This window comes from Mustela lutreola, chromosome 9, assembly GCF_030435805.1.
Source record: "Mustela lutreola isolate mMusLut2 chromosome 9, mMusLut2.pri, whole genome shotgun sequence".
Taxonomy (NCBI): Eukaryota; Metazoa; Chordata; class Mammalia; order Carnivora; family Mustelidae; genus Mustela; species Mustela lutreola.
In genome coordinates this window covers 130,799,323-130,819,322 of record NC_081298.1, presented here as the reverse complement: position 1 = coordinate 130,819,322, position 20,000 = coordinate 130,799,323, and the positions used below count along the sequence as shown (strand labels likewise).

Below are 20,000 nucleotides of genomic sequence, written 5' to 3'. Positions count from 1 at the left end.
TATTTATTTGTCAGAGAGACAGAGAACACAGTAGGGAGGCTGCAGGCAGAGGGAGAATCAGGCCCCCCGCTGAGCAAGGATCCTGATGCAGACTCCATCCCAGGACCCTGGGGTCATGACCTGAGCCAATGAACCAAAGGCAGACACTTAACCAACTGAGCCACCCACGTGTCCCTCAAGTCTGTTTTCTAAGAAGAATTCTAACACCTCTGTTTTCCAAATACAACCTAAGATAGTGAAAACACACTCCCAAGCAAACATATACATTTCCTGATAAAGGAAAAACTATGGTATTGAGCCTAAAATTTTCTTTGGGCATATATTAAAAACTTAGAACAATAAAGATGCATCTTTTAAGCAGAGCAAGTATCTACTGCTCATTCTGTTCACCTTCAGTCACATTTCAATAAGATGGCTATTGAAATATATGTCTTTAAATTATATATTCAGTTTCACCTCATGACTGCTCTTAAAATCTTTCACTGCTAGGTAATCAATATTTACTTGCTTTCAAAGTATACCCTAGTCTTTAAGCACAGTGTTAAAGAGTCTCAAGTGAACCGCATTCATAGAGGGACACAGACACACACACACATACACACTCCATGCATATGCATTAACACAGAGAAAAAGACACTTTGAGGTATTTATACAAGCATCTGCCATGAGCGGCACTGTTTCTTCTACACCCCATGACCCTGTTCCCCTATGAACCCCCGCAGGAAAAAGGTCACAAACCAGGTATAACTGGTGATCATAGAAGGACCAATATGAGAATTAGCTCACGGACTAACGAAATCTAACAATGGAGTATCATTAGCACTTCACATTAAGCCACCTAAGATGACCGACAGGACTAAACACTGAACTAAACATTCCAAGTGCTGACTTCTTGTCCAGGTTTTGCCACTCACTAGCCCATGATTTAGCCCTGTTGGGCCTTACTTTTCTTCCTTGAAAAATAACGGTTCAAGGAAGGATTTGATGTGGATACTTCTAGCTCTATAATTCTATAGATTCTATAATTCTTTCTCTTTCTTTAAAGTTTTTTTTTTTTTTTTAATAGTGGAAACTTCCAAACAACATAAAAGTAGAGAGAACAGTACAACAAGACTCACAAGTATCCATCATCCACTTTCTACAACTGTTTTTTTCTGCTTCACTGAAGTACGATTGACAAATAAAAACAGTATGTACTTCGGTCGTACCACACAATTGTTTCTATGTGATGATTTAATATACGGATACACTGTGAAATGATTATGACAGTCAAATTAACATATCCATTATCTCATGGAGTGTACTATAAGTGCCTGACATTCAACTTTTGATTGACTAGGCCTCCATTTCAAAAGACATCCATCACGAATAAGCATATTGCCACCGGTATGACACAGCTACTAGAAAAACAACCAGACAGGGAACTAGGCCACCCCACCCCACCTGCGAAGGTACCTTTCAGAAAGCCTTGGGTAACTCAGAAAACTGATTCCTTGTGTGACCGACTTCTTCCTTCCCAAGCCCTAATTCTGGCTTTTATGCCTCACATTAGCCAATAAAGAGAGAACCTGCAAAACCATTGGCACCCCACCCTCGGACTCGAACAAAGGCAGGTCCCCAGGTCTGCTCCACTTGCTATGTACCCTCCAGAAACCGCAGGTAATAAATCTTTGTCCTCAAAGTTCCCTCATGGTTTCCTGAAGTGCATCCTGCAATCATAGTAGGAACCACAAGAGCCAGCCCAGCCATGAGTAAGGGCCCCCATGGAGGAAATGTCTGGGGAGCTCCCTACCAGTGTCCCGGGAAAGCATAGCAGGCACGCCTGATTGAGGTCACTGCCATCAGGAGGCTTGGGATGGAGGGACTAACTACCTTTTTTCTTTTTTTTGTGATGGTGAGAACACTAAGATCTATAAATTTCTATTACACAATATAGTATTAGTAACTATAACCATCATGTTATATATCAGATCCCCAGAACTTATTCATCTTATAACTGAAAGTCTCTACCCTTTGACCAACATCTCCCCATTTCTCCCATCCCTCAAATCCTGGCAACGCTCTGATTCTATTAGTTTGTCGACTTTTTTTTTTTATTCCACATATAATTGAGATCATACAGTTGTTTGTCTTCCTGTGTCTGGCTTATTTCACTCCGCATAATATCCTCCAGGTTTATCCATGCTGTTGAAAATGGCAGGATTTCCTTCTTTTTTTATAGCTGAGTAATATCGCATTGTGCCTGCACATTTGTGTGTGTGTGTGCGCGCACGCACGCGTGTGTGTGTGCATGTGTGTGTATACATTTTCTTTATTCAACCATTAACAGACACTTAAGTAACTTGTTTCCATACCTTGGAATGATCCATATACTGTGAATAATGCTACAAGGAATACGGGTGTACAGATCTCTCTCCGGGATATTGATTTCATTTCCTTTAGCTACAGATCCAGAAGTGGGATTATTGGGTCATATGCAAGTTCTATTTTTATTTTTTGAGGAGCTTCCATATTGTTTTCCATAATGGTTGTACCAACAGTGCACGAGTTCCCTTTTCCCCACACCCTTGCCAATACTTGTTATTTTTTTGTCTTTTTAATAACAGTCATCGGAACAGGTGTGAAGTGAGTCTCATGTTCCTGCTGGCCATCTGTATGTCTTCTTTGGAAATATCTGCTCATTTTAAAATCAGAACTATTAAGTTTTGTTTTGTTTTGTTTTTTCTATTGAGGTATATGTGTTCCTTATATATTTTGGGTCAGATAGATGGTTTACAAATATTTTCTCCCTTTCCATAGGTTATCTTTTCATTTTGTTGATTGTTTCCTTTGCTTTGCAGAAGATTTTTAGTTTACCACAGTCCCAATATTTATTTCTGCTTTTGTTACCTGTTCTTCGGTGTCATGCTCAAAAAATCCCTGTCCAGTCCAGTGTCAAGGAGCTTTTCCCCTATGTTTTCTTCTAGGAGGTTTTTGATTTCCAGTCCTAAATTTAAGTTATTTAATCCATTTTGAATTAATTTTACACAAATTTCTGTTTATTCTCTTGCATGTGGATATTTAGTTTTCCTAACACCATTTACTGAAGATACTATCTCTTTCTCCAGTGTGTATTCTTGGAGCCCCCATCAAAGATTAATTGGCTCTATACATGTGTATTTATTTCTGGGCTCTTTGTTCTGTTCCACAGGTTTGTTTTTATGCCAGTGCTATACTGTTTTAATTACAGCTTTGCTAGATAGTTTGAAATCAGGAAGTACAGTGCCTTCAGTTTTTTTCTTCTTTCTCAACATTATATTGGCTATTTGGTGACTTTAATGATTCCATATGAGTTTTGGGATTCTTTTCTATTTCTCTGAAGAATGCCACAACTGGAATTTTGGTGGGAATTCATACAGGGGTTGCACTGAATCTATAGATCTATAACTCTAAATGGAGGATAATTAGGGCAGTACACAAGGTAGTAGAGGGGGCAGTAGAACTCTTGAGTAGCTGAAGTATAGAAGTCTGCTTCTATGATGGCTTGCCAAGGGCCTGAGCACTGACAGTGGAAGCTGTGAGCAGAAAGGAGTAAAGAGTTTTCTGAGATGAGGGTAATCTACACATGAGATGCCTTACAGAGGAGATACAGGAAGTCTGGCCAGTGACATTACCTAACCATAAACAATTTAAGTGCAACAAATGTGTTCTAAGTACAGGTGTATTTTTTCCTAAATGCTAGTGAAGAGGCATGTACACAGCAGGTACTCAAAAATGACTAAATTAAGTGAAACTGGGGGGAAAAAGGAGATTCAATTCTCTTCTCAAGAGCTGGTGTCTGATGTTAAAATCAATTTAAAGTTAACGCAGGATTTTGGAACCAGAACTAAGATTTCAGGAAGCTGACTACAGTTCTACATATGAGAAGTAAGAGGAGAAATCAAGAACTGGGGAGTTGCGGGGCGCCTGGGTGGCTTTCAGTTAAGTGTCTGACTCTGTATTTTGGGTCAGGTCATGATCTCATGGGTTATGAGATTAAGCCGGGCATCTGCGCAGGACGTGGAGTATGTGGAGCCTGCTTAACTTTCTCTCTCCTTCTTCACTCCTCACCCCCACTGGCTTGTGCTCTGGGAGTGCTCCCTCTTTCTCTCAAAAAATAAAAAAAAAAAAAAAAAAGAAAAAGGTAAAAAAAAAGAATCAGGGAATTAAGATGTTCCCAGTGAGGTGACACACAGAGTCACCTAAGTTGAAGGCGGACACTTAACTGACTGAGCCTTAAAATTCTTATATTAAAGCCCTGACTGCCATGATGGTACTGGGAGATAGGACCTTTGAGAGTAAATTAGGATTAAATAATAAGGGTGGGGCCCTCATGATGGGATTAGTGGCCTCGGTAAGGAGAGAGATCAGAGAGCATCCTGGAGCACATGAAATCCTTCTCTCTGTCTCAGTCATATGTAAGACTCAAAGAAAACCAGGCCATCTGCAAGCCAGGAGGAGGGCTCTCCCCAGAACCTAACCATGCTGAAACCCTAATGCTGGCCTGTAGCCTCCAGGCTATAAGAAAATAAACTCATATTAATCAAGCTACCTAATTTACAGTTTCTTTCACAGCAATGATAAAAAGCAAAATATAAATACCAAATTACTTTTTAAAATTCCAGTAATTTTTTTTAACAAGTTTTGTTCTAAAGAATGGTTTTCGATTTATAGAGAATTTGACCAGATTAGTACAGAGAGTTCCCATATCACCTGTTCCTTTCTCCGTCCCTCCCCACACATGGTATCCACTGTCAGATGCTCAGTAAGATGCTCATACCATAGGAGAGGCATACCAGATCCAGGAGCAAACCGGAGCCACAGCCACCTCTCTTCTACCTCAAATTAACTAAGGGTCATGCTTAGGACAAAAGCCCCTTGAATGGAAGGCCTACGGAGAAGTGAAGTTATAGATTTCTTTTTTAGAAGAGTGAGCATGTTGAATTTTCATACATTAGAAGCAGGTAATTTGCAGCCACCTAGTGCTACTTTCTCCACTTAAAGGCCTCCAGGAGTCTACCAATGCAGTCATGGCTCTCTCCCCAGCTCCGAGGTTCCTCTAGGTCTGGCCTTGCCCAGCACCAGGAAACCTACTGAATCTCCCCCTCTGCTGTGCTATGTCTTCTGCATGTTACACCTCTGCACACACCCTAACCCCCAGATCCAAATTCTACTCAACTGTTGGAACCCATCCCCTCCACAAAGTCTTTTCAGACCCATACTGTGTTCTTTCCTTCGTTACTCCTCAAATAGCCACATGATCAGCAGGTCAGAGTTGATCATTGAATCATTCTCTAAATGTTCGTGTACGAGCCTCTTTAGAATAAGGACCATGGATCATATTTTTTCTCTTAAGTACAGCCCTGGAAATACAGTGTTTGATCAATAAATATATTTGATTACTAGTCAGTCCACAGACAGGGCAAGTTTTAGACAACTGCTTTATCTACTCAATCTTTTAGAGAAAACTACCTGCAGAAAATGAAGAGGGCTCTAAAAATCCTGAAACTACCGAAACGTGGCAGCCTGGGCCCAATGCCACAAGCAGAGGTTTCCAGTGGTATAACTCTTAACCCTAGCTGAATTTCTAGACCCGTGAACACCCACTCGCTAGAGAGGAAAACAGATGTTAATTAAGACATACCGTCTGAAGTTGTAAGAATCTTCTTGCCTTTGGGGACGAAAGCATGCCCAGCATGACCGATAACCCAAACCGGAAAGCGTCCGTTTATTGAGGAGTACAAAGCCTTTGCAAATGGCACATAAAAGGCAGAAAAACCTGGATTACCTAAAAAAAGAAACACAGAGTTAGCTTAGTTAAGTAAGGCAACACAGAGTTTTAGTTTCGTTAACTAAAGCAATAAACTCACGCAAGATATGCAGACTGGAAAAGAAGGATCTATTTGACCTCACGCTTTCTTCTACAAATCTACTAATATTTATACATACAATTCAATTTTAATAGCCTTTTTATCTTAAATCTGGGAATGATCACTCAGAAAATTTCTGCTCCTGCTTTGTTCCCCAACGGTTTGAAGATGAATTCTTCCTCCCTATTCCTCAGCTTAGTAAATGGAACCATCAATCCTAAACCAAATCAATACTCAAGTCCTAACACCAGAAGTCACTCTTGGTTTCTCCCTGTTTTTCACAACCAATTCACCAATTAGTCCTGTTAACTTTGTTTCCAAAATAGATCTCATGTCTTATGCATCTCATGTCGCTCCCTTAGTGTTATCCCAGAGTTTCCTACAGCAGCCTCCTCGTGGGACTTCTATCTACTCCTGTCTGCTGGGAGCCCATTCTGCAGGGTACCCAGAGAGATACCTTCAAACTTCAAATCAACTCATAGCAGTACCCTATTTACACCCCTCTCAGTGGCTTCCCATTACCAGCCTAGTAGTCCAAGGTCATTAATCTTGTCTCGAAAGGCCTTCACGATTTTACTGTGCTCAGTTAGCAAGTTGCATGAGAACATATCAGTGTAAGAATCATTCACAAAGAGTACTTGAGGAGTCTACTGAGGTTTCGTTGTCATTTATCACAAGGACTTAGATTATAAGCAGATGTACAGTTTGACCTTTTGGGAAAAAGACATATAGACTTTTCTTGTGTATACACAGAAGGTATTTTTGACATAGGTTTGCTATAGAGAAATGGAATGAATAATGACCTTTTAGAAAAAGCGTCAATCTGATACATCTTCAGGGGGAAAAGACAGTGAGATGGGGTTTTCATCTTGCAATCATCATCTGTATAATGCTTTCACAGATACTGGTCCATTTCCATCAATGCCAATTTTCCAATCAATTTATTATTTCTTCATCCTATTAGGTTTTCTCCTCTTTGCAATTCCATAGACACGGTTTTGCTGCACTGATAAAACTTCTGCCACCCTTGTTGAAAAACATGGATTTATTTCTTCATGACCTGCCTCTGTCAGTTCCTAGACAGGCCAAGAAGCAAAGTGGTGGAGGGCACAGACTCTGGAGCCTGATTGTGTGAGGCGGAATCCTGGCTTTGCTATTTACCAAGTGTGTGACCTTCGGAAAGTCATCTAACCTCTCTGGGCCTTAGCATCTTCGTCCACAAGATGAGGATAATAATCAACTACATCATGTGAGAACTAAGTGAACTGATGTATACAAAGAACTTAAACACCGCTTGATAGATACACAAGTGCTGCAGAAATGCTAGCTACTGACTTACCATGTCTAGCCATGATATGTAATAAATGGTCTTAGCACTCTTACTGCTATTTTACTTCTGTTGCATTCTCACCTACTGACCCAAGTTCCAAATATCTTTTTGTTACTGTACTAGTGTCATCTTTGTTAAATAGCCTAGAAACTTCCTCAAAGGCAGTAGTATGCTCTCTGGCCAGCTGAGTGGTCACAGCGCAGCTTGAGGAGGAGGAGGAGAGGAGGGGTGTGGTGTGTAGCACTGGGCTGCAACATCTGTGGTGGATGGGGACTGCATTGCTTCATGTTTTGTATCTAAATCTTCAATAAGTTTGAAATATTTTTTAGAATAAAGGACAAAGTAGCAATCCAACTTCTTTCCAAGTGATTAGCAAAGTGTCCCAAGACCATTTATAATATAATCCACTCTTTCTGCATTGATTTGAAATGTCTTTTACATTAGCTTGCTAATTCTAATTCCAAATTCTAATTCCAATTCTAATTCTAATTCCAAATAATTCGATTTATCTTTTTCCTTTTCTCCTCTGCTAGTGCCACACTGTCTTGATCACTACCTCAGTATTTATTTATATTAATTAATTAATTAATATTTATTTTATTTATATTTTAATGTTTCAGTAACTGGCAGGGCAAATCCCTTCTTCTCTTAATTTCCACCCCCTAAATTTTCTAGGCTGATCTCATAGCCTTTAGAATTATTTTCACCAGCTTCAATTTTTAAAAATCGTTTTGGAATTCTGACTGAAATTTCATCTCATTTATACATTAATTGAGAAAGATTTGATTTTTTTACCTTACTGATTATAATTTTCTAGGAATGCATCATGTTTTACTCAAATGTTTTTGTCTCTCAGCAAAGTTTTACAGTGGTTTTCATATGGCTAGAAAATAAGTCCACATTTTATTTTAAAAAAATTATTTATCTATTTATTTGAGAGAAGGAGGGAGAGAGAGAGAGAGAGGAAGAGGAGGGGGAGTGGGGGAAGGAGAGAAATTCTGAAGAAGATTCCCTGCTGAGTGAGGATCCTGATGCAAGGCTCGATCTCATTACGCTGAGATCAGGACCTGAGCTGAAATCACAAGTAGGATGCTCAACCACCTGAGCCACCCAGGTGCCCCTAGTCCACATTTTAAAGTTTTGTACCTTATTACATGCCAGGCAGCATTTAAGTGTTTTGCATGTACTAACTCATTTAGTCCTCCCGTAAGGTAGTACTATTCCTATTTCCATTGTCTGGATAAGGAAACTGAGGCACAAGGAAGTTAAACAGCTTGACCAAGACCACACAGATGGTAAGTGCTCAATAAATATGTGATGGCTACAAGAGGATACAAAAGAAAATAGTAATAATGAATTTTAAAAAGAGCATAAATTATCTGGCTTAGGATCTTCTGTATAACTTGCAGTTAATCTTACAAAGGCCCACAAAGTACCTGGCATTATCATTAGGGTTAATGCCTGGCAATCACTTGTATGGTATCTGACACACAGTACGTGCTGAATAAATGGTAGCTATTACTGCTAGCATTATTATTACATATTTTTTAAAAATTAGTTTTATTAACATATAATGTATTATTTGCCCGAAGGGTACAGGTCTGTGAATTATCAGGCTTACACATTTCACAGCACTCACCATAGCACATACTCTCTCCAATGTCCATAACCCAACCACCCTCTCCGTACCCACTTCCCCCTGGCAACCCTCGGTTTGTTGTGTGAGATTAAGAGTCTCTTATGCTTTGTCTCCCTGATCCCATCTTATTTCATTTTTGCCTTCCCTAATCCCCACAACCTCCCACCCTGATCAGAGAGATCATATGATAATTGTCTTTCTCTGATTGACTTATTTGACTCCGTAATACCCTCTAGTTTCATCCACATCACTGCAAATGGCAAGATTTCATTTCTTTTGATGGCTGCATAGTATTCCATTGTATATATATAGGAGCTCTTCTTTATCCATCCATCTGTTGATGGACATCTATAGATGGCTATTGTGGACATTGCTGCTATAAACATTCAGGTGCACGTGCCCCTTCGGATCACTACATTTGTATCTTCAGGGTAAATACCAGTAGTGCGATTGCTGGATTGTAGGGTAGCTCTATTTTGAACGTTTTGAGGAACCTCCATACTGTTTTCCAGAGTGGCTGCACTAGTTTGCATTCCCACCAACAGTGTAGGAGGGTTCCCCTTCTCTGCATCCTCACCAACACCTATCATATCCTGAATTGTAAATTTTAGCCATTCTGACTGGTGTGAGGTGGTATCTCATTGTGGTTTTTGATTTGTATTTCCCTGATGCCGAGTGATTTTGAGCACTTCTTCATGTGTCTGTTGGCCATTGGATGTCTTCTTTGAAGAAATGTCTGTTCATGTCTTCTGCTCATTTTTTCATTGGATTATTTGTTCTTTGGGTATTGGATTTGATAAGTTCTTTATAGATTTTGGATACTAGCCCTTTATCTGATATGTCATTTGAAAATATCTTCTCCCATTCTGTCCACTGTCTTTTGGTTTTGTCGACTGTTTCCTTTACTGTGCAAAAGCTTTTGATCTTGATGAAGTCCCAATAGTTCATTTTTGCCCTTGCTTCCCTTGCCTTTGGCAATATTTCTAGGAAGAAGTTGCTGCGGCTGAGGTTGAAGAGGTTGCTGCCTGTGTTCTCCTCAAGAATTTTGATGGATTCCTGTCTCACATTGAGGTTGTTCATCCATTTTGAGTCTATTTTTTTGTGTGGTGTAATGAAATGGTCCAGTTTCATTTTTATGCATGTGGCTGTCCAATTTTCTCAACACCATCTGTTGAAGAGACTGTCTTTTTTCCATTGAAAATTTTTTCCTGCTTTGTCAAAGATCAGTTGATCATAGAGTTGAGGGTCTATTTCTGGGCTCTCTATTCTGTTCCATTGATTTATGTGTCTATATGTGCCAGTACCATACTGTCTTGATGATGACAGCTTTGTAACAGAGTTTTAAGTATGGAATTGTGATGCCACTAACTTTGGCTTTCTTTTTCAACATTGCCCTGACTATTCAGGGTCTCTTCTGGTTCCATATAAATTTTAGGATTATTTGTTCCATTTCTTGGGAAAACACTGATGGTATTTTGATAGGGATTGCATTAAATGTATAGATTGCTTTAGGTAGCATAGACATTTTCACAATATTTCTTCTTCCAATCCATGAGCATGGAACGTTTTTCCACTTCTTTGTGTATTCCTCAATTTCTTTCATGAGTACTTTATAGTTTTCTGAGTACAGCTTCTGTGCCTCTTTGGTTAGGTTTATTCCTAGTTATCTTATGGTTTAGGGTGCAATTGTAAATGGGATTGACTCCTTAATTTCTCTTTCTTCTGTCTTGCTGTAGGTGTATGGAAATGCAATGGATTTCTTTGCATTGATTTTATATCCTGACACTTTACTGAATTCCTGTACAAGTTCTAGCAGATTTGGGGTGGAGATTTTTGGGTTTTCGATAAAGTATCATATCATCGGCAAAGAGTGAGAGTTTGACTCCTCAACTTGTTTGTTGGGAGATTTTTAACTCACTGACCCACCCAGGTGCCCCATGTTTGTTGGGAGATTTTTGATGACTGCTTCAATCTCCTTACTGGTTATGGGTCTATTCAGGTTTTCTATTTCTTTCTGGTTCACTTTTGGTAGTTTATACATCTCTATAAATCCATCCATTTTTTCCAGATTGTCAAATTTTCTGGGATACAGTTGCTCACAATATGTTATTGTATTTGTATTTCTTTGGTGTTGGTTGCGATTGCTCCTCTTTCATTCATGATTTTATTAATTTAGGCCCTTTCTCTTTTCTTTTTGATAAGTGTGACCAGGGGTTTCTCAATCTTATTAATTCTTTCAAAGAAACAGCTCCTAGTTTTGTTGATTTGTTCTACTGTTCTTTTTGTATCTATTTCATTGATTTCTGCTTTTGTCTTTATTATTTTACTTCTCCTGCTGGGTTTAGGGTTTCTTTCCTGTTCATTCTCCAGCTCCTTGAGGTGTAGGGTTAGGTTGTGTACTTAAGACCTTTCTTATTTCTTGAGAAAGGCTTGTATTGTTACATACTTTCCTCTCAGGACTGCCTTTGTTTTGTCCCAAAGATTTTGAACCATTGTGCTTTTATTTTTATTTGTTTCCATGAATTTTTAAAAATTCTTCTTTAATTTTCTGGTTGACCCATTCATTCTTTAGCAGGGTGCTCTTTAGCCTCCATGTATTTGAGTTCTTTCCACCTTTCCTCTTGCAATTGAGTTCTAGCTTCAGAGCATTGTGGTCTGAAAATACACAAGGAATGATCCCAGTCTTTTGGTACTGGTTGAAGCCTGATTTGTGACCCAGGACGTGATGTATTCTGGAGAATGTTCCATGTGCACTAGAAAAATGTGCATTCTTTGCTTTGGGATGGAATGCTCTGAATATATCTGTGAAGTATATCCAGTGTCACTTAAAGTCACTTAAAGTCATCCAGTGTCACTTAAAGCCTTTATTTACTTGTTAATCTTTTGCTTAGATGATCTGTCCATTTCAGTGAGGGGGTGTTAAAGTCCCCTACTATTATTATATTATTGTTGACGTGTTTCTTTGATTTTGTTATTAATTGGTTTATATAATTGGCTGATCCCATGTTAGGGGCATAGATACTTAAAACTGGTAGATCTTCTTGTTGAAAAGACCGTTTAAGTATGATATAGTGTCCTTCTTCATCTCTTATTATAGTCTTTGGCTTGAAATCTAATTTATCTGATATAAGGACTGCCACCCAGCTTTCTTTTGATGTCCATTAGCATGGCATATTGTTTTCCACTCCCTCACATTATATCTGGAGGTGTCTTTGGGTCTAAAATGAGTTTCTTGTAGACAGCATATTGATGGGTCTTGTTTTTTTATCCATTTTTTAATCCATTCATCCCTGTGTCTTTTGATTGGGGCATTTAGCCCATTTACATTCAGGGTAACTATTGAAAGATATGCATTTAGTGTCCTTGTATAAGGTGTCTGCTACTGTATATTGTCTCTATTCCTTTCTGGTCTATTACTTTTAGGCTCTCTCTTTGCTTAGAGGATCCTTTTCAATATTTCCTGTAGGGCTGATTTGGTATTTGCAAATTCTTTTAATTTTTGTTTGTCCTGGAAGCTTTTTGTCTCTCCTTTGATTTTCAATGACAGCCTAGCTGGATATAATATTTTTGGCTGCATATTTTTCTCATTTAGTGCTCTGAATATATCATGCCAGTCCTTTCTGGCTTGCCAGGTCTCTGTGGATAAGTCTGCTGTCAATTTAATATTTCTACCATTGTATGTTACAGGACTTTTGTCCCGAACTGCTTTCAGGATTTTCTCTTTGTCACTAAGACTTGTAAGTTTTACTACTAGATGATGGGGTGTGGACCTATTTTTATTGATTTTTTGTGCCTCCTGGATTTTGATGCTTGTTCCTTTGCCATATTAGGGAAATTCTCTACAATAATTTGCTTCAATATACCTTCTACCCCTCTCTTTCTTCTTTTTCTAGAATCCCAATTATTCTAATATTGTTTCATCTTATGGTATCACTTTTCTCTTGAATTCTCCCCCTGTGATCCATTAGTTGTTTGTTTCTCTTTTGCTCAGCTTCTTTATTCCCCATCATTTGGTCTTCTATATCACTAATTCTCCCTTCTGCCTCATTTATCCTAGCAGTCAGAGCCTTCATCCTTGATTGTACCTCATTAATTCCTTTTTTGATTTCAGGTTGGTTAGATTTTAGTTATTTCATTTCTCCAGAAAAAGCTTATATTTATCCAGACAATGTTTCTCTAACATCCTCCATGCCTTGTTGGAGCCCAGCTAGCTCTCTGAGAATTGTCATTCTGAACTCTAGTTCTGACATATTACCAATGTCCATATACATATTACCAAGGTCCCTAGCCATCGGTACTGCCCCATGTTCTTTTGTTTTTTGTGGTGAGTTTTTCCACCCTGTCACTTTACCCAGATAAGAATATATGAATGAGAGAGTAAAACACTAAAAGGGTGGCAAAGACCCCAGAAAATATACACTAACCAAATCAGAAGAGACCCGAAACTGGGGGGAGAAGTAAAGAGGAATAAATAAATTAAAAAAAAATATGTATTAGACTGGTGAATAGAACAGAGTCACCCACTTGATGTTGGGTGTATTCTGGTCTCTTTTAGAAGAAACTATCTCCCAAAATCCAAAATTTTAAAAAAATTTTAAAGAACGAAAACCTTATATGTATACAAAAATAAGGGGAAACACGATGAAGTGATGGAATATGACTGTAAAGATGAAAATTAAAAGATTCTAAAAGAGGAATTGATAAGTTGGTTGGAAAAAGAAAAAAAAAAAGCAGAGAGAATGTGATCAGGCTGAAGCTAGATTTAGGGTATATTTTGATTTATTAGAAGAAATTATATATCCCAAAAATTTAAAGAAAAAAACCCTATATGTATACAAAAAATAAGGTTAAATACAAAGAAAAGATAAAATATGACTATAACAATGAAAAATTTAAAAGATTTTTAAAAAAAAGTATTGATAAGATAAAATAGTTAAACAATGTTAAAAGAGCAAAGAGTAAAAGTTAAAAAAAATAGAATGAGAAAAAATAAAATTAGAAAAATTTAACTTTGCAAGACTAAAGATTATGCAAAAAAAAGTCATAAATTCTATGTGTTCCTTTCCCCTAGCTCTGGAGTTTGGCAGTTCTCGTTGCTTGGTGAACTTGGGTCTTGGCTGGATATTCTTGCTGATCTTCTTGCGGAAGGGCTGTTGCAGTGTTTCTCTAATGTCTTTGCCTGAGGTGGAATTGCACCACACTTGCCAGGGGCCAGGCTAAGTAATCTGCTTCAGTTCACTCTTGGGAACTTTTGTTCCTTGAATGCTTTCCTTATAGCTTTGGAGGACAGGAATGAAGATGGTGGCTTCCCACTCTCAGGCCCAGAGAAGCCCAGAGCTCTGAGCCCCACTCCTCAGTGTGCCCTTGGAGAAAAGCACTCGATCCCTCCCATCTCCCTGGTTTCTGGCTGTGCTCTGTGCTAACCTGGTCTGTGACCAAGCATTTCTATTTCTGGCCCATGGCCCCATTTGGAGTCTCCAAACCCAGCAGATTCCTGCTGTGCATTCCCACCCTGCTCCTCCTGGAGGAGGAAGCCGGGGGGGGGGGTTTCTCTGAATCTGCCATGTGTGGGGTCCCTGCTTGAAGAGCCGTGGCCCGACGCCCCAGATCATGATTTAAGGTAACCCGGAGCTGAAAGCCCCATCCTCAGCTCTGTCTCTGCAGCCAGCTTCCCTGCTTCGATATCTGGGAGCTCTGTCCACTCAGACACCCCCAGTCTTTCTGTGACCCTGCAGGTCCTGAGATCACACTGTCCCCGTGAGGGCTCCACCCCCACTTAGCCTCTGGAGTGAAATTCCTCTGTGGAGCAGACTTCTAAAAGTTCCGATTTTGTGCTCCGCTGCTCCGCTGCTTGCTGGGAGCCGGTCCCTCCCCCCATGGTCTATCTTCCTGTTGCTTAGAATTCACTTCTCCACATGTCCTTCATTCCAGAAAGTGGTCGATTTTCTGTTCCTAGAGTTGCTGCTCTTCTTCTCTTCTACCTCCTGTTGAGTTTGTACGTGTTCAGAATGGTTGGATAACTATCTAGCTGAACTCCTGGGATCTAATGCTATTTCAGTTTCCTACTCCTCCACCATCTTGCTTCCTCTCAGCAAAATACACATCTACATATTTATTTTTTATTGAATAAATTTGACATGTGACATTCTGTGCTTTAAGGTGTATAGTATGTTAAAACTGGTTTCAGAAGAATCCATAGATAACAACTATATAATTCAGATGCAATAATTATGATGAATTATAATATGAAACTGAGAGTACTAGCTAACGAACTGCTATAGAACAATGTTTTCTCCCTATCTCTGGGTTCTGAGTTCTTTCCCTTAATAACTATAAGATCTTAAGCAAATCCCTTGAAGCTTTCTTTTTCACCATTTTATCATCATTAAGTAAATGATAATGTCAACTACTCCATGTTCATTTCACTCTAGTCAGTGCTATAGCTTCATCTGTATATTCTTTTAGTTATCAATTACTCACTGAGCAGTTACTACATGGAAGTCATGGTGTCAGGCACAGGACAGATAAAGGTCTTTTTGTAATTCATATTCTAGTAGGAAATATATACACATAGCTAAGTAAGTAAATAAGATAACTCAAGAGTGAGACAGCTTCTATGAGGAAATAAAGAGGATTGTGTGATAGAGAAGGGAAGAAATTAGAGTGGCCTGAGAAAAATATTTGAGGAGGAGGTGGCATTTAGCTAAGACCCAAAAGATGAAAACAAATCACCCAGACCAGGACAGGGCTTAGAACAGGTGCAAAGGCCCTCAAGCAATGAGGAGTTTGCCTCCAGAAGAAACAGAAGAGTCCACAATGGCCAGTAAGTATCATGAAGATTCAACTTACAACTGAGATAGAAGTGGAAAATGTAACACAAATGATTTAAATGTCATTGCATACTTCACCATTACATGTTATGAGCCACGAACTTAACTTCTTACTTAGAAACCACAAAAGATTGAAAAGGGTCTTTTCTGCAACTAAAATCAGACATACACACACATGCATGTATGTATATTTGTATCTTCAGAAGTAGGGATGTTTGAAAACATTCTAATATAAAAATGATAGTAAAACACTCTATTGAATCATATCAAAATGTGTTATTAACACATACTTGGCTGAGCGTATGGTCAAATGCCTGAGCAACATATAACAGAGGCTGTGGTGACCATCACTAGACCCTAACTGGCAATACACTCTAACTATTCAACATGGTAATTGTAGACCTATGCCTTCCAGTTAGTTAATCTTGTAGAGGACAAAACCACCACATGTGAAGTTAATGTGGCACGGCACCTATACAGAAGGCTGTCATGGGGAAGGAACTCCAGGCTTCCCTATGGAGACTTGTCTGTTCCATTTCGAACCACTGTACTCCACACAAGACACATTACATGACTCTATTATACCCAGATGACCACTTGAGAGTTAGAATGACTCAATATGTTCTAGAGTGAATTCTCAAGTTGGCTCCCTTTGCTTATTTACCTATTTAAAGAAAGTCCAAGGATACTGCTACTTAACAAAAACTCTTAAAACACAGGTTCCCTGGAAAAGATGAAATTAAAAGTTGCTCCATCTGCAGATTCTACTAAATCCCTTCTCATTATCATTACTAACTTAAAAGGGATTGATTAATTTTGTTAGCTGCAAATATAAAATGGTTTAAAATGAAACGTCCTATTAGTCTGTCAGAGATAGACTAAACATGATGTCTTTTTTTTTTTTTTAAAGATTTTATTTATTTATTTGATAGAGAGAAATCACAAGTAGACGGAGAGGCAGACAGAGAGAGAGGGGAAGCAGGCTCCCTGCTGAGCAGAGAGCCCGATGCGGGACTCGACCCCAGGACCCTGAGATCATGACCTGAGCCGAAGGCAGCGGCTTAACCCACTGAGCCACCCAGGTGCCCCTAAACATGATGTCTTTAGTGGCTTAACAATCCTTGAAATACTGTCACCCTAATTTCCCCAACAGTATAAACAGACTCAGCCCAAATACAAAATACAGTTTTGGGTTCCAAAACTAAGGAGCAGCACCAGCCTACAGCTTCCATGAACTCCAAGAAAAAGGGCCAAGGGCAGCAATGAGAATAGAAGGGCAAACACGAAAGAACACTAAGAAACCAAGTATCATCTGAAAATGTCAAAGCACTATAAAACAGTGACACCATAAAACAACAAATGTTTTAAGTTTCCCTCTCTCCACCAGGTCTTCGCCGAATGCTCCCTGTATCTTCCTCTTCATCGTTTGTTAGACCCTGCTCTCCACTATAATGGACTCTTCCTTTCAAGCCTGTGCAGAAGAGCAGGCACTCTTCTCTAACACCCTTATGCCTCAAGGAGAGCAAAGACTTTTGCGACAGAGGATTCCCCACACCGAGTGCAATACAAGTAAGTGAATGAGACCTCTGATGGGGAAGCACAGGAGCAACCAGCTCCGCTTACCAATCCATTTTACTCTAACAACCTCTCCTCCTCCACTTTCATCTATCAACGGTTTAGTCGTTCTCACACATTCCCTGAAAACCTTGACCCTTAAATGATAGTCTCGCTTGCCATTCCATGTCAGGAGATTTCGAAATCCAGGTGGATTCACTGAGCCAACACCTTTGTCCCATAACTCATTACCTTAATCAAATTTGAAGAATGTCACCTACATTAAGCTTACCCAATGAGCTATGCCCCAGATCGGTGGTGCGTGTATCACAATCCTCTGGAGGGTTTGTTAACGCAGAGGCTGTTACATCCCCAGAGTTTCCGGTTCAGAAGATCTAGAATGGGGCCCAAGAACCTGCATGTCTAGGGAGTTCTCGGTTGATACTGCTGGTCCCAACCCCAGCTTAAAGAATCACAGGCTTAGCTTTTCTCATTACTCAGAAATGGTTAACATTCAAACCATTCTCACTCTGACAGGCCTTCTACTCTTCGAGATCTCACTCCCAATACATCTGCTATCCCATCACAGTGCAGCTCAAAGTCTGCCTATTTGTTTTTGGTTGATAATTCCTTTCATCCTACGTATCTGCTGTTCTCAGTGCTGACCGCTTTCCTCAGGGCCCTTAGCTACCCTTTGTCACATTTATTCTCAACAGATGACCTCGTCTCTTAATTAGCAGAGAAGACAGAGCTCAGGAGGCAGAAACTACTTTATTCCCTCTGACATGCCTTCATGCTTCTCCACTTCAGTAACTAACTTCACCTCCTTCATGCTAGCCTCAGAAGATTCTGGCATCTCCAGTCTAAGACGACGTTTCTGCTTACCTTCTCAATCCTATACTCTGCCCTGGCCTCAAATCTCTGCTCCATCAAACAGCATGTGTCATGCCTAGAACTTCAAACTCTCCCTTGCTGCTAGCAAAGCATATGTATTTTTAATTTTGGTAGATATCAATAGACTGCTTTCCAAAAAGACTTTTACATCATGGCAGGAGACTGGAAGTTTTACTTCAAGAAGAGGTGAAACAGAAGAGGAATTTTGGATCAGGAATTTTGGCCAGCTGCAAACAGAAGCACTTTACCAAGAAGGGGCCAGATTAAGTGTTACTAAACGCCGAAACTCCCAACCTTCTTTCCCTTGTTCAGCCCTGAATATCAGCAAACAGGCTTCCACTCCTCAAACTGGATACTGGAAGATTCCTTCCTGGAAGAACTGAATGGCCCAAGAAACAGCTGCAGATACCAAAAGCTGGAAATTCTCCAGTGAAATCCTGGGTCCCTACCCAATTACCCTAGCATGAGGATTCCTAGGGTGACCAGCCATCCTGTTTTGCCTAGGGCTGTTGTGATTTTAGTACCAGAAACCATGTGTCCTGGAAAATCTCTCAGACTATGACGGTTGGTCACTCTAGGTGCAACCGTGGACAAGCATCAACACTGAAGACAAAGACTTCAATTAGCTGTTTATGTCTTCCTCTGAAAAATGAAACATTTGGTAGTGCATACTAAAAACTCTAAGAATGCAAGAAGCCAAAAGAAATGATAATGCACCCATGAAACAAGAATCTATAAAAAAAAGAAAAAAAACCATAGCATTTAGAATTGAAGTGTATGAGTTTTTGGCTTAAAAGGGTCCACTAAAGCCTACAGTGGATAAAAAAGCACCCATACCAAGGTGCTTTTCCTATAAAATTTCAGACTCTTACAACAAAGAAAAGATCTAAAATGTTCTGCCTTGCAGGGGAGCTTCAAATACAAAAGATCTAATATCAGAATGATATTGAGACTTCTCAAAAGCATCTCTGAACCCTAGAAAACAGTTAAAACACCCTCTAAACTGTCAGGAAAAATGATCTGCATCCTAGAAGTCTAACACATTTTCTGATACGATAGATCTTTAAAAGATTACTTCCCAAGCACTCCTTCTCAGGAAGTTCCTAGAAGATGTGCTTAAGCAATAAACCAAGAAATAAGAAAATATGGGATCCAGGAAATGGAATCTAACCCAGGAAGAGAGTGAAAAAAATCCCCAGGATGGCCTGTACAGCAAACCCACAGGTCAGTCAGTCCAGACTGGAGCCAAAGAACAGAGTTCTGTGAGGGATAGCTCCAAAGAAAGAAAAAAACAAGACCTGACTGATTATTCAAACGCAGTAAGAGGATTTTTTCCCCATTTCCTAGAGAACAATTTTAGGATAAATTAGTGATTCAAAAATATAAAACTATGCAAAAAAGACAATCATTGACCTAGGGAGAACAAACAAGAAAAAATGTACGAGAAATGTGGTGTGCCTGGCTGGCTCAGTCAGTTAAGCATCTGCCTTGGGCTCAGATCATGATCCCAGGGTCCTTGCGTCAGACTCCATGCTCTGGGGAGACCCTGCTTCTCCCTCTCCTCCCTGCTCATCCTCTTTCTTGCTATCTCTCTCTCTCTCCTTCTTAAATACATAAAGTTGTTAAAAAAAAAAAAAAGAAAAAAATGCAATCATAATACCCCATTGACTTACCTATATATGGTACGATCATATTTACAGTTTTACTTTTGATCTTTCCAGGTGATATAAATATGTTCTAATCCACAATTTTATTTATTTATTTATTTATTTATTTAAGATTTTATTTATTTATTTGACAGAGAAAGATCACAAGTAGGCAGAGAGGCAGGCAGAGAGAGAAGGGGAAGCAGGCTCCCTGCTGAG

At 39.4% G+C, this 20,000-nt stretch overlaps 1 protein-coding gene across 4 annotated transcripts in view; it reads right to left on the bottom strand.

Annotated features, from left to right (window-relative positions):
* LDAH (lipid droplet associated hydrolase) overlaps positions 1 to 20,000 on the bottom strand; it is a 108,705-nt gene that overhangs the window by 73,235 nt on the left and 15,470 nt on the right. For all 4 annotated transcript variants that reach the window (XM_059132547.1, XM_059132546.1, XM_059132548.1 and 1 more), the window contains exon 3: positions 5,663 to 5,806. In XM_059132547.1, the coding sequence (XP_058988530.1) occupies positions 5,663 to 5,806 (144 nt within the window). The remainder of the gene's footprint in view (positions 1 to 5,662; positions 5,807 to 20,000) is intronic.